The sequence below is a fragment of the Kockovaella imperatae genome, assembly GCF_002102565.1.
Source record: "Kockovaella imperatae strain NRRL Y-17943 chromosome Unknown BD324scaffold_1, whole genome shotgun sequence".
Lineage (NCBI taxonomy): Eukaryota > Fungi > Basidiomycota > Tremellomycetes > Tremellales > Cuniculitremaceae > Kockovaella > Kockovaella imperatae.
Genome location: NW_019028941.1, coordinates 505,435 through 517,591, shown reverse-complemented (window position 1 = coordinate 517,591; position 12,157 = coordinate 505,435). Strand labels below are relative to the sequence as shown.

General features: G+C 54.0%; 6 protein-coding genes across 6 annotated transcripts; 4 read left to right on the top strand and 2 right to left on the bottom strand.

Moving 5' to 3' along the window:
• Nucleotides 1–368: 368 nt before the first annotated feature.
• On the top strand, nt 369–2,001 carry BD324DRAFT_647590 (Alpha/Beta hydrolase protein; the record flags this gene model as incomplete). Its single annotated transcript, XM_022017686.1, has 2 exons — nt 369–1,310; nt 1,357–2,001. 2 exons carry the CDS (start codon nt 369–371, stop codon nt 1,999–2,001), a joined length of 1,587 nt encoding a protein of 528 aa, XP_021874350.1.
• A 184-nt stretch (nt 2,002–2,185) lies between these two features.
• Nucleotides 2,186–3,131, bottom strand: BD324DRAFT_611734 (Gar1/Naf1 RNA binding region-domain-containing protein). Its single transcript, XM_022014301.1, has 5 exons — nt 3,023–3,131; nt 2,906–2,971; nt 2,711–2,846; nt 2,508–2,662; nt 2,186–2,455 (listed from the first exon to the last, which is right to left on the bottom strand). The coding sequence occupies exons 1-5, from the start codon at nt 3,096–3,098 to the stop codon at nt 2,217–2,219; spliced, it is 672 nt and encodes a 223-aa protein (XP_021874349.1). The 5' UTR covers nt 3,099–3,131; the 3' UTR covers nt 2,186–2,216.
• A 129-nt stretch (nt 3,132–3,260) lies between these two features.
• Nucleotides 3,261–4,019, top strand: BD324DRAFT_611732 (putative ADP-ribosylation factor). The gene is made up of 4 exons (XM_022014300.1): nt 3,261–3,305; nt 3,358–3,440; nt 3,481–3,732; nt 3,771–4,019. Exons 1-4 carry the CDS (start codon nt 3,299–3,301, stop codon nt 3,975–3,977), a joined length of 549 nt encoding a protein of 182 aa, XP_021874348.1. The 5' UTR covers nt 3,261–3,298; the 3' UTR covers nt 3,978–4,019.
• Nucleotide 4,020: 1 nt separating this feature from the next.
• BD324DRAFT_611731 (hypothetical protein) lies at nt 4,021–5,352 on the bottom strand. The gene is made up of 3 exons (XM_022014299.1): nt 5,201–5,352; nt 4,661–5,152; nt 4,021–4,616 (listed from the first exon to the last, which is right to left on the bottom strand). The coding sequence occupies exons 1-3, from the start codon at nt 5,276–5,278 to the stop codon at nt 4,044–4,046; spliced, it is 1,143 nt and encodes a 380-aa protein (XP_021874347.1). The 5' UTR covers nt 5,279–5,352; the 3' UTR covers nt 4,021–4,043.
• Nucleotides 5,353–5,403: 51 nt separating this feature from the next.
• Nucleotides 5,404–7,649, top strand: BD324DRAFT_678112 (hypothetical protein). Its single transcript, XM_022018974.1, has 5 exons — nt 5,404–5,658; nt 5,697–6,982; nt 7,021–7,235; nt 7,274–7,401; nt 7,445–7,649. The coding sequence occupies exons 1-5, from the start codon at nt 5,432–5,434 to the stop codon at nt 7,563–7,565; spliced, it is 1,977 nt and encodes a 658-aa protein (XP_021874346.1). The 5' UTR covers nt 5,404–5,431; the 3' UTR covers nt 7,566–7,649.
• Nucleotides 7,650–9,188: 1,539 nt separating this feature from the next.
• Nucleotides 9,189–12,149, top strand: BD324DRAFT_574787 (kinase-like domain-containing protein; the record flags this gene model as incomplete). Its single annotated transcript, XM_022013088.1, has 8 exons — nt 9,189–9,350; nt 9,384–9,583; nt 9,617–9,770; nt 9,806–10,065; nt 10,101–10,343; nt 10,381–10,619; nt 10,655–10,788; nt 10,824–12,149. The coding sequence occupies 8 exons, from the start codon at nt 9,189–9,191 to the stop codon at nt 12,147–12,149; spliced, it is 2,718 nt and encodes a 905-aa protein (XP_021874345.1).
• Between the last annotated feature and the right edge of the window lie 8 nt (nt 12,150–12,157).

Below are 12,157 nucleotides of genomic sequence, written 5' to 3'. Positions count from 1 at the left end.
ATTGCGTCATGATGATCTTCTTTTCTGAAAATCCCGTGATTCCGGTCTACGGACCAATGTTGGTGACTACCACTGGCTACATATATACATTGCACAGCTGAACCTCATCTTGAGCCGTCGACCGCCTATCTTCGACGGTCTGTTCGTATCTTGTCCCTTGTGGCCATCTTCTCAGAGAGTATCAAAGGATGTTATGGCGTCAATCCAATGTCGATCACTGTCTTTGTTCGACGTCCGGATCGACATATACCGTCAACAGGATAAAAGCTCTCACGTCAAGACGCAGGCACGCGAAGGATTGCACTCGGGCTAGATTTCACATCCTCACGAGAGAACCCTCGACGGGCCTTCGCGTACCTACACGACCCATGTCTCTCTTCCCAGCCCATATCTTCCAGATACCTCTCCCATCGCTTGTCTATCTCCTCCCACCGCATCATCCCGCTCAATGGGTCTTCCGGGGGGTCTTAATGGTGTATGTGGTGGTGTTGGTGATCCCCCTGGTACTAATCCTATCACCCCTGTCCGTGCTGCTCGGGAGTCTGCCATGGCGGCATGTCAATCGACTAACTCCTCTTGCCATTCATCCTGACAATCTCCCGCCGAAGAAGCCTATCCTTACGGCCTTAGGACGATGTATCGGCGTCTACATCGTCTCTTCAGTCGCTTGGGCGATAACGAGCTCTGGGTGTGCACCTGATACCTCGGAGACCAGGACTGGTCCAGTAGTCAGAGGCACTCTCAACACGATCGAATATGTCTGTCGATCCGAGACAAGACTTGCCATCGACGAAATCAACATGGACCCTGCTCCGGAGGAAGCTTGCATAGGCGTCATGAGGATGAAAGGTATCGAGAGGGTCTCTCGTCGAGGATACTGGCTCCGGCAGCAGCCTGCCAAGCTGCCTGATGGATCCGGCTCGATGGGCAAAGTTCATACGGGTTCGGATAAACATGCCATTCTCTTTCTCGCTGGAGGAGGCTATGTTACCGGCGCCACGCTCTCGCACCCCTTCGTCTACTCTCTCATGAGGTCTTTGCCCGCTGCCTGCCTGCCCGGAGGCTATTCACTCCTCGCGCCGAGTGTGAGAAAATCTCTCGACATGTCTCGAGCCTTTCCTGCACCGTTATTGGACGCATTGGCCGGATATTGCCACTTGTTGAAGGACGGCTACTTGCCTGAAAACATCACGTTCATGGGCGACTCGGCTGGAGGAGGCCTTTGTTGGAGTCTGTTCGCAACTTTGGTGGTCCTCGATGAGGAGACGGATGCGGGTCTTGGTGTACCTGGAAAAGTGGCCCTGATATCTGTAGGTCAAGTGCGCAGACAGACCAACCACACTGACGCCTTTGTAGCCCTGGCTCGCTCTTCCACCCTGTCCCTCCGCTCAGTATCCTGATTTTCTGAACAAGCCCATGATGCTCAACGCCGCTAGATGTTACATGGCGAGATTCCCTATCGTCAAACATCGTCCGGATCCATTCAAATCGACATTACCTCAGTTGAGCTCAGACATCTCGCGGATGGGCAGAGCTCTGGGAAGAAGAGTCGATGTCTGTGCTCGGCGGTCAAAGTCAAGCGACGTCGAAGCGAACCATATGACACTTTCGAGAGAGATATTAAGACCGGATGACGAGATGCTGGATCAATCGTTATCATCCTTATCCCGCTGGTTGGAGATAGAGACGTTCACCAGAATGACGTCGCATCATCCGCTTGTATCGCCCGCTACAGATCCGAACTCACCGTTCGTCACGCTAGTCTTCAAAGCCATGTCGAGGCTGGGTACCAAGCTTCTCATTCACGCAGGTACAGGCGAAGGATTCTACAGTGCCGCCATGTCGTTTGGGAGAGCCGCAAAGGCTGCTGACACGAAAGTTCAAATTGAAATCGAGGAGGGAGGTTTCCATTCGGAGGCTTGCATTATGCCTGGAGAATGGGGTGGTGCGAGTCAGAGGTTGGTCGGGACATTGGTCGAATGGCTGGCAAGGTTGAAGTGAGGCGTCATGGAGGGAAAGGAGACGGCTCATAACGCCAGCATCTTGTATGTAGAATCTGAGAGTTTGTATTTGACATCATCTTGCATGGTCATTTGGATGGTGGTTGTCGATGTCAGTCAGACCAAAGTCATAAGGAATGTGTCAGCGCACGGCTCATGTCCCAATGTCCACCACCTCGCCGAAGCCGAAGCCTAGATATACATACGCTGCACCTCTCAATAACCTCCCCGACCACGACCCCCAAAGCCTCCGCCGCCACCACCACCAAATCCTCCTCTTCCTCTCGGTGCACCACGTCCACCGGAGCTGAATGACCTTGCACCTCCCCTGCCACCTCCTCGGTCTCCTCCGAATCCACCGCGTCCTCTCGGCGCTCCACGTCCACCACCTCTTCCAGGAGGTCCACCTCGACCCCTTGGTCCACCACGACCACCACCTCGTGCTCCTCCTCGTTCTGCAACGCCAAGTCAACATAGCACCAAACTCCCTGGGAACGAGAGACCCACTTTCGACCTTTGCGCCTGCTATCTTTGGTTTGGGCAAGAACCTCTCTATCGGTAATAGCTTATCTCCTCCAATGTACACCTTGTCGTCCTTTTTGAAACTGTTCGCCATCATCCCTTGGTCCATCTTGACGGTAAAGAAGACCTCGTTTATGGGTCTAGAAGCGATTCAGCACTTGACATAGATTGATTGCAATTTTTCTCACCCCAGGATCTCGTCAACTTTCCCAATCTGAGTCTTGTTCGACAGATATATCGGGGCGTTAAAGTATGGAATTTTCGTAGGAGCAGTGAGGGAGCAGAGCATTTCAGATTCCACAGGGTGCATGAAGGACCCGATCTCTGTGCAGGGATCATCAGCACCATTCGAATAACTTTGGATGTTCTACTGTTGTGCTCACCCTGCACGACATCAGGAGGTCCAAAATCCCTCTGTTGGAATCCACCTCGTCCACCACCTCGACCACCTTGGAAGAGATCAGACATCATCGCTGATCCAAATTTTGGCTCGAGCTCACCTCCAAAACCACCTCTTCCTCCCCCTCTTCCCCCAAAGCCTGATCCGCCACCTCTTGAAAAGCCTCTACCGCTCATGCTCGATGTCGCTTTGGCTTGCAAGGATGTATGGCTATACCTACAGAAGATTTTGTAACTGAATTTCATTTCATGAAGCAAGACGGAATCAAATTTTGGCCCCGCATAGATGCCACGTGTTGATGGAGAACGGAGCGCGAACCCATGTTGTACGCTGAGATGCTCGCGTGAGGCTGCAGCGCAGACACGCTTGGTGGATCATGGGAGGTAGGTTCATAGGACAGAGAGAAGAAGAAGCAGGTTTACTGACTGAATGCAGTGACATTCTCGACCCTATGGTCGCGTCTGTTCCTACGGAAGGAGACAAAGGTGTTGATTCTAGGCTTGGACAATGCTGGAAAGGTGAGAACACACGCCTGAAGGTTGGCTGAGGTTCGCCAAGTCGACGATACTGTATCGTATAACGATGGGATCTGTAGTGGCATCCGCCCCGACCGTAGGATCAAATCACGAGATATACGACTATAAAGGCGTTCGATTCGGGTTGATCGACATAGGCGGACAGACGAGTTTAAGAAGTAGCTGGAGTCAATACTTTGCAGGAACCTCAGCTATCATCTTGGTCATTGACTCGAGCGATAGTGCAAGGCTGCCTTTGGCCAAGGCCGAGCTGAAGAGACTCGTCTCGGACGATGTGAGTCCTCGGATTGGCCAGGTCAAAACTAATGGCAGTCTCTGCGGACATCATTACTACTCGTTCTGGCAAATAAGCAGGACCTACCGACCAACCAGGGTCGATTGACGCCTGCTCAAGTATCTGAAGCTCTCGGACTGACGGATCTGAGGGAACGAGAATGGCAGATCATGGGCTGTAGCGCTTTGACAGGAGAGGGCTTATTTGAGGGAATGGATTGGCTCGTCGGTAAGCTCGCACGGTGACATGGGCTCGGTATAGAAATAAATGCATGTACGATATGGGGCAAACCTCTGTGTCTGAGGCCTATTTCAGTACCCGTTCCCTCTCAGGCCCACGCCGGACACCCCTCTGGCACCGCCAAAACCTCTTGGCTCCTCCTGCCCCATCATCATGGCCCAGAAATTTCCACCTGTTCTCCACCAAATCCGCCCGACCTTTACGAATTCTCTCGCGAAAATCTCCCCAAAACCAAGCATGACGCCGTTGATGAATGGTAGAACAAGATTGATCCCGAGAACTGCGAGAATCCGAGGGAATGACATACTGCCTGACGGTCCGGTAAACAAGGACAAGGTCAAAGAAGGTGGTTGAGCTGGTGGTCCAGAAGGTGGACCGCCAGGTCTCTGAGATCCTGGCCGTGATATCCTGACCATGTCGTCGTCCTCTGATTGACCGTGAGGCGAAGCTTGATCGGGTGATGAGGAATGGCCTGAAATCTCTTCCCATGCCTGTGAGGTAGCACTGTGACGAGACAAAGTCCCAGATTCAATCTTGTGGAAAGACGATGGGGAAGAAGGGTCATAGGGGGAGGACGAGGATGTCATGGATTGCTTCATGGATGGAGGCAGAGGTTCAGTCGAGGTTGTCGGATCATAAGCGGTCTGCATGGGCCGTCAGAAGGGATGATAGGAAGGGGTTCACTCGCCTGTTTGACTTCAGGCCTACTTTGACCGACAGACAATGCCTGACCTGCCAAGCGATCTTCGTCCGTAACACCACGTCCGTCCACCACACTTGAAGCTCTACCTTTATTTGAACTGCTGGACCCAGCTTGAGTACCGCCTTCAAGCTCCATCCTTAACCTCTCGGCATCAGCTTCGAGCTTAGCTTGTCTTTGCTGTTCCTTCTTCTCCGCTGCAGTCTTCCCACTCGAAGCTTTCTGACGTTCTTCTTCTTCTCTTTCGTACTTTTCTCGAGTCTGCAATGCCTTCTCCCTTGCCTCGGCAGATTCAGCTTGCCAATGAGAGAGGTACCCCTCGTAAGTCTCTTTCCAGGTGTCCATCCCGGGCACATCATCATCTTGTATAGTGGGAGCTTCCGCGGCCTCGCTCTCTGCTGACGTCTCCTTGGTCCGTTCGGAATCCGCTGTAGGCTTGGGAGTCGGTTTAGGGATCGAGAATGAATTGCCTAGGATCGACTGTAAAGAGGTGGTCAGCATGGGGAGTCTTTCGACATATTTACTCACCCCCAGCGAGTCCTCCATTCCACTCGCCATTCCTGCCGAGACGAGCTCTTGATCTGCGTCGTTCCTAGTGTCTGACATGGTTGACTGGTGTAAGAAGAGATTGTAAATGGTCTAGCACGATTCCAGTTGAAGGATGAGCGGAAGCAATTTTGTTCGAGTTGCGCGCCAGGATGAGCCGTCGGGAAAATCATAGATACATCCAACGTCTCTACTACTGGACCCCTGCACATCATGTCAGTGACCATCGAGTCGCCAGAGGCCCCAGCGGATCGTCTCACGACTCAGGAGCGGCTATTACTCTCTCAAGCGGTGTACAAATATGGAGCGGTGGCTTGGCCAGTTGTTTCCCAAGCTCTGGTAGCCCATCCGTTGATTCATGGGAGACCAACCGAGCTGTTTGGACCGGAAGGATGCGAGAGCGCATACGTGGCGTTGATGAAGAGTGTAGGGCAGAATGTGTGAGTTTGGAACGACTATATCTTTTCTGACGAAGAAGGCCCGCACCTGATGGTATGAAACCTCAAGCGAAGACCCACCTTCGACTGGCTCAAACATTTTACCTGGCGCGATTGGAAGAATTGAAGAAGTCTATAGAGGCTCATGAAGCTTCTTTCGTATCGCTCATGAGCGAGATCAACTCTATAAAGTCTGGTCAGCTGGACGGCACCATTGTTGAGGAGCTAAGAGGGGTGCTAGCACGGAAATACGGGAAGAAACGACTGGACAGCTGGATCCCTCCCTCGGAAGAAGTGAAGGCTGCTGTGGACGCGGGTCCGCCTGCGGAGGAAGAGATGGCAGAAGCGAGCAAGGCACTCTTGGTGGAGGAGCAGCCTGTGGTGGAGGAGCAGCCTGTGGTGGTGGAGCCGACGGTGAAAGAGACCCCAGTGGAGGAGAATGTCATGAAAGAGTCCGCCGTAGAAGATTCTGTGGTGGAAGAGTCGGCCATCCGAGAGCCTACCGTGGAAGAGCCTGCTGTGGAAGAGATAGCCATGGAGGACCCGCCGGTGGTGGACACAGAGCCGGAGGCAGTCAAAACTGACGTATCCGAAGAGGCCCCGAACGTACTGCAGCCCGCTGAGCCGAACGAGATCCCTGCTGAACCCTCAATCATTGTCGATGCTCCAGAAGAACCAGTCCAGACTCCCAAAGCCGAGTCACCAGCGTCCGACCTCTCACCTCCTCCATCGGTTCCGCCCACCGCTCCCTCACTTCACGTCAAAGACCACGAGACTGTGGAACCGACTCCGCTTTCTCCCGTAGACGCCGCCTCTCCATCCACTCGCGCATCTAAGCGTAAGGCTTCTGCCCAGCCTCGCGGACCACCACCGAAGCGATCAGGACGTCGAGGTGCTTCGCCCATCCGCAATGCATCGGAGGCACTGTCTGACGTCGAGGCGGATGAGGAAGAGGAGGAGCTTCTCAGTGCCAAGGACAAACGACCTGCTCGACGTCCGAGTCGCAGAAGTCGAGGTGATACTCGGGAAAGTCCTAAAGCTTCTTCTCCAGGTTCCAAACGAGCTGGTTCTGTCGTCAGTACGACATCAACACCTGTCACCGAAGAGAAAAAGGCGCCTCGACGTGGAGGCAGAGGCCGAGGTATGAGGGATGAAGTCGTCTCAAAATCTGTTCGGGAGCAGAGCGCAGCTGCGTCAGTCAAAGAGGAAGTGACAGAGGCGGCGGATGCGGTGGAGGAAGAGACTCCTCCCGTCGCGAGACCCAAGCGGGGACGTCCACCTGTCATACCTGTAGAAGAGAAGCGTGGAAAGAGAGGATCTTTGAAGGGTGAGTGGCATACGAGAGTCGTATCTGATTATGCCCAGGCCCAGCTGTCGCCGAAGAGAAGACCGAAGAAGCGACAGACGAGATGGATGCGACCACTGCATCGGCTTCGGTCCCACCGCCTAGTATTTCAAAGGGGTCTCGGACGAAAGAGACAACCAAGGACGCGAAGGCGATGCAAAAGCTGCTCTCGTCCTTATTAGATACTATCTCTAGTCACAGGGACGGCAGCGTGTTTCAGAATCCAGTCAGAAAAGTAAGCATTCACCTGACGGACTTGGCTTATATGTGCAGAGCGATGCACCAGACTACTATGACATTATCAAGCGACCTATGGATCTGAAGAAGATGCGACAGCGGATAAGAGACGGCCACATCAGCAGCATTGACAAGTTTGAGAGGGACATACTGCTCATGTTTTCGTGAGTCATTCATTCACAGACGTTCTTGTGCTGACCGCTTCAGAAATGCTATGATGTATAACGCTGAGGGCAGTCAGGTTCACACGATGGCCCAGGACATGTTGAAGGAGAGTGAGAACCATATTGCTCACTACAGAGCGATGCAGCATGATATGGGCAGGTAGCGAGATATGTATGATGCCGCCTCGAACGGAATCAATTTCTACCTCGTCGTCCTCACGGCACGTACCTCCGCGCCGAGGCCACCGCCCGCCCTCCCCTAATAGCTTGGGGTCTCACTGGGTCACTCTTTGTGTGGGGTCATTCGCTCTCTCACACATCGGTCTCATCGAGAGGTCGAACGATAGCGGGCAGAACGCCTCTTCATAGCGTGCTGGCAGAAGGATTCCAGCAATGGTATGAACAGACAAAGCCCACTCAATCACCCCTCCTAGTTCTGCATCACCTAGCGTGGAACGATCAACCACCGGAGTGGGTCGCCCCGCCTCCCACCCCATTCAAAATCGATCACATTCGGACCACGACCTGTCTATTCATAGATCAGCATTGAGAGAGGTCGGGACCTGCTTCCAATCACACACAGGAATCTCTATCTCCGCGCTCAGTGATCGTGAGGCCCTGGCCCGCCCCGACTTGCTCCGACAATGTCACGACCGTCTTACCAGGATTCGCGGTACAACCACGACGACCCCTTCAATTCGCCCGCTTCTTTCGACCTTCCACTCTTCAATCCCCATCCCCCCACCTTATCTCCTATACGTACCGATGTAGGGGGTGTAGCTGGAGGTCAGCGTGGACTCCAATTTCCATCCTCGTCTCACCTACCTCCCATCCATCCAGGTCATCAGCAAAGACACAGCGTCGCGACTGGAAACAGCTACGATTTGTCCTCCCCCTTCATGGGCGCTTCGCCTCGCCTCCCTGGACCCTCCACAGCTCAGTCTCACGCTCGTCAAGGGAGCATGTCATCCGCCGCGCCCTACGGCTACTCCCCACAGGCCGAATTAATGCCACCACCCTCCGCATCAGCTTCTTTTTCCCTGGGACGAAGTGCGTCACTGGGGACCAGACGTAAGGATCCGTACTCGTACTCACCCGACGACGTCGAGTCAGGCCTTGGCAATATGGATATGGGTACCGAGCCTGCATGGGCAGACTATGGAGGGTACAACGAATCAAGAGACCGACTGCAACCTGCCCAGGTATCCGGGTATGGATCCAGAGACATCGCCATGTCACCTACTCGACCCAGTCCGAATCGTCAGATGAACCCTCCTCCAGTGCCTGCACCGGCCCCAGCACCTACGCTCAGCTTTCCCAGTCCGAGGCCTAGAGATGATTCAAGAGGCTCATCACCATCGGCATTTCATTATGGACACAGTAGAGATTCTAGCGCGTCCAATCCTTACATCCCTCGCGCGTCTGATCCTGGTCCTTCTGCTGGACCGCAGTGGACAGATTATCGACGGCCACCGACAGGCAGCAGGATGCCTTCTGCCAATTCGCTCGACCATCCGTCTCCGGCTCCGCAACAACTATCACCTTATCTCAAGCCAGAAACATTCCCCTCGAGCCCCCACCCTCCTCTTGCCAATGCGTACGATACGTCGCCCCACACTGGCTCGACCGCTAAGATGCCCACTTCGCCTCTCGGCACGACAACTTGGAACGACCTGAGCGGTCACAGCAGCATGCCCATTTCACCGCCTGCGCCTCAACGGGCAAAGTCTTCCCAGACTTATCCTGCAAGTCAGCCAGTCACCCCGGCAACCAAGGCAGGGTACGAAATGGGTCCGCCGAGGGGCCTGCCATCGCGATCAAGGAGCGGAGGCGCGACCTCGAGGACGGGTCTGAGAGAGGTCTCAGGTGCTCAAGATTTGAGGCCAGTTCTTAACGTGCATTCTGCTGGACGGCGGGCGGATCCCGATGCACCGGGAAAGTATCTTAGTGTAGGTTTTCGAAGGTTTCAAAGCTGATTTCAGTCACTCAAATGCTTGACGTCGGCCCTGCCTCAGACCTATGCCCTCTGCAACCCCTCATTCCGATACGAGTCATCTGATAATCCACGTCGAGTCCTCACCAAGCCAAGCAAGCCAGCTCATAACGATGGTGCGGACAATGAGGACTGGGATTACATACTCTATGTAAATGATGTGTTGGGCGGCGAAAGTGGTGGCGATCGGTGAGTCGTAGATTGCGCCAGTCCTGACTTTAGATATCTCATTCTCGACGTTTTGGGCCAAGGCACATTTGGTCAAGTCGTCAAGTGTCAGAACATGCGAAATCATGAGATCATGGCTGTCAAGGTGGTCAAGAACAAGCCAGCGTATCTAAATCAATCGAAAATGGAGGTCGCCATTCTTGAGCTGGTGAGTTACCAGAGCGGGCACCCTCTGACCCCCAGCTCAATACTCAATGGGATCCGCAAGATCAGCACCACATCCTCCGAATGGTCGAGCATTTCACGCATAAGAATCACCTGTGCCTAGTCTTCGAATGCCTCTCGTCCAATCTCTACGAGCTCATCAAGCAGAACCAATTTAAGGGCTTGAGCACGCAGCTGGTAAAGGTGTTTACTCAGCAGCTTTTGGACTGTCTCTCGGTACTCAAGGACGCGAGATTGATACATTGCGACCTCAAGCCGGAGAACATTCTCCTGAAATCGTGAGGGAGGCCCAGGGGTCACGCGCTGACTGCAGATTGCAATCACCGCAAGTCAAGGTCATCGACTTTGGCAGTGCCTGTCACGAAATGGCCACCGTATATACCTATATCCAGTCTCGTTTTTATCGGTCCCCAGAGGTCTTGCTTGGTCTGCCATACTCGGCTTCAATCGACATGTGGTCTTTGGGCTGTATCGTGGTAGAGCTGTTCCTTGGTCTCCCCCTTTTCCCGGGAACCAGCGAGTATAATCAGGTCTCGCGCATTGTGGATATGCTGGGGTGAGTGAAAGAGAAACGCAAGCCCTGAGCTATTTAGCAATCCACCCGGACATTTGCTCGAGGTTGGCAAGCAGACGCACGAGTTCTTCAACTACACCGGTACCGATGCGTTTGGCAAGAAGCAGTATGTCCTCAAATCGATGGACCAATATGCAACCGAGCATCGGACTAAGGAGCAGCCGAGCAAGCAGTACTTCAAACAGACAAAGCTACAAGATATCATTCTCGAATACCCCTTTGCGAAAAAGAATCCGAAACAGAGTGACATTGACAAGGGTAGGTCGGCATGGTCACCCTCAGCTGATGATCAGAAATGGCAAATCGCCGGGCATTCATTGATTTTGTCGAGGGCCTCCTCAATCTTGACCCAATACAGCGATGGTCGCCTCAGCAAGCTGCAAAACACCCCTTCATCACGGGAGAGAAATTTACGGGACCTTTCCAGGTGAGTCGGAAACAGACAACGTGGCTCACTCTTAGCCCCCTCTCGTGCCTGGGTCTCGCAAGAGCAGCAGTGTCGCTCCTCCCACCCCGGCAGAACCCACTCCACAGACGACGACACCGTCGAAAAAGTATGGCGGTCTCGTGCAGAGTCCGTCATCTGGACGAGGAGGCCAGCGGGTCTATTCCGATGCGGCGGCATACAATCATCAACTGTCACAACATCAATCCTACACTGCTCAGGTTCAAGCTGCCAATGCCGCGCGTCATCAGCCATTCTCTCCAGGGTACGAGGCCACATCGACACAACCATCACCGTATGCCTCGCGAGTGGCTTCTCAGCAATTCACCAGATCGGATCAGACACCTTCATGGTCGAGCATGCAGCCGCCGCCCCAGCCAGCCATGAATCAGCGGATCGTATCGTCTGGACTGCCGACATCTGCATCCCACTCGGCTCTGCGCACAAACGCGCCGATGATCGCTGCTCAAACGAACCCGCCTCCTAATTCGTACTACCCGCCATCCCGAAATCGCGCCAACACGATCAATCAGATGGATGCGATTCCCCCGGCTATCGCTCGGTTGGCTCACTTTGGCGCACCTGATCCTTCTGGAACACGTAACCTCACGCCAGTGCTCAATCGAGACGATGCGATACGAGAGTGGGAGAGGCGTCAAGCTGGTCACAGTAGGACGAACAGTATGGCCAATGCGTCATATCCTCAACTCGAGTACCTTCAAGAACAAGCCGAGCTTGCTGCGATGGGCGGAGCGGGTCAAGGATGGATGTTCCCCGGAGCCTATACACAAGGAGGCAATGGACACGGCGGCCACGCCCATCGACCTAGTCATTCGCATTCGCACTCGATTGGAGGGTCTCAAACGTATCAGATGCAGCCTGGGATCGGGTTGCAGGCATCGCCAGGCGGTGGGGCTCCGGGAATGTTGGGAGACTACAGGAGAGAGTACGAGAGTCAACCGAGTTCAGCACCTTCATCCTCTCGGTCATACCTTCCTGCGTTTCCGCCCCCCGCAGCAGTGACATCGAGCCCGCATGCTGGATTTGACGGGTTCGATAATCGCGAAAGCAATATGGCGATGATGTATACTCCCCTACAGGCCGGACAATATCAGAGCGGGGTTACGGGATACGGAGCTGGACACAGCGGGCATATGAGTCATAGTGCTAGGTCGAGCTATTCGGGGCCTTATCACGGGACGCCAGGCAAGGCGCAAAATAACAATCCGTTCGCCTCGAATCATGGACCGAATCCACCGCCTACGAGCCCGAGGTATCAGAAACGAAGTGGAGGTGCTGGAGGTGGTGGTGGTGGAGGAGGAGGAGGAGGCTACGGAGCTTAAGGATTTAC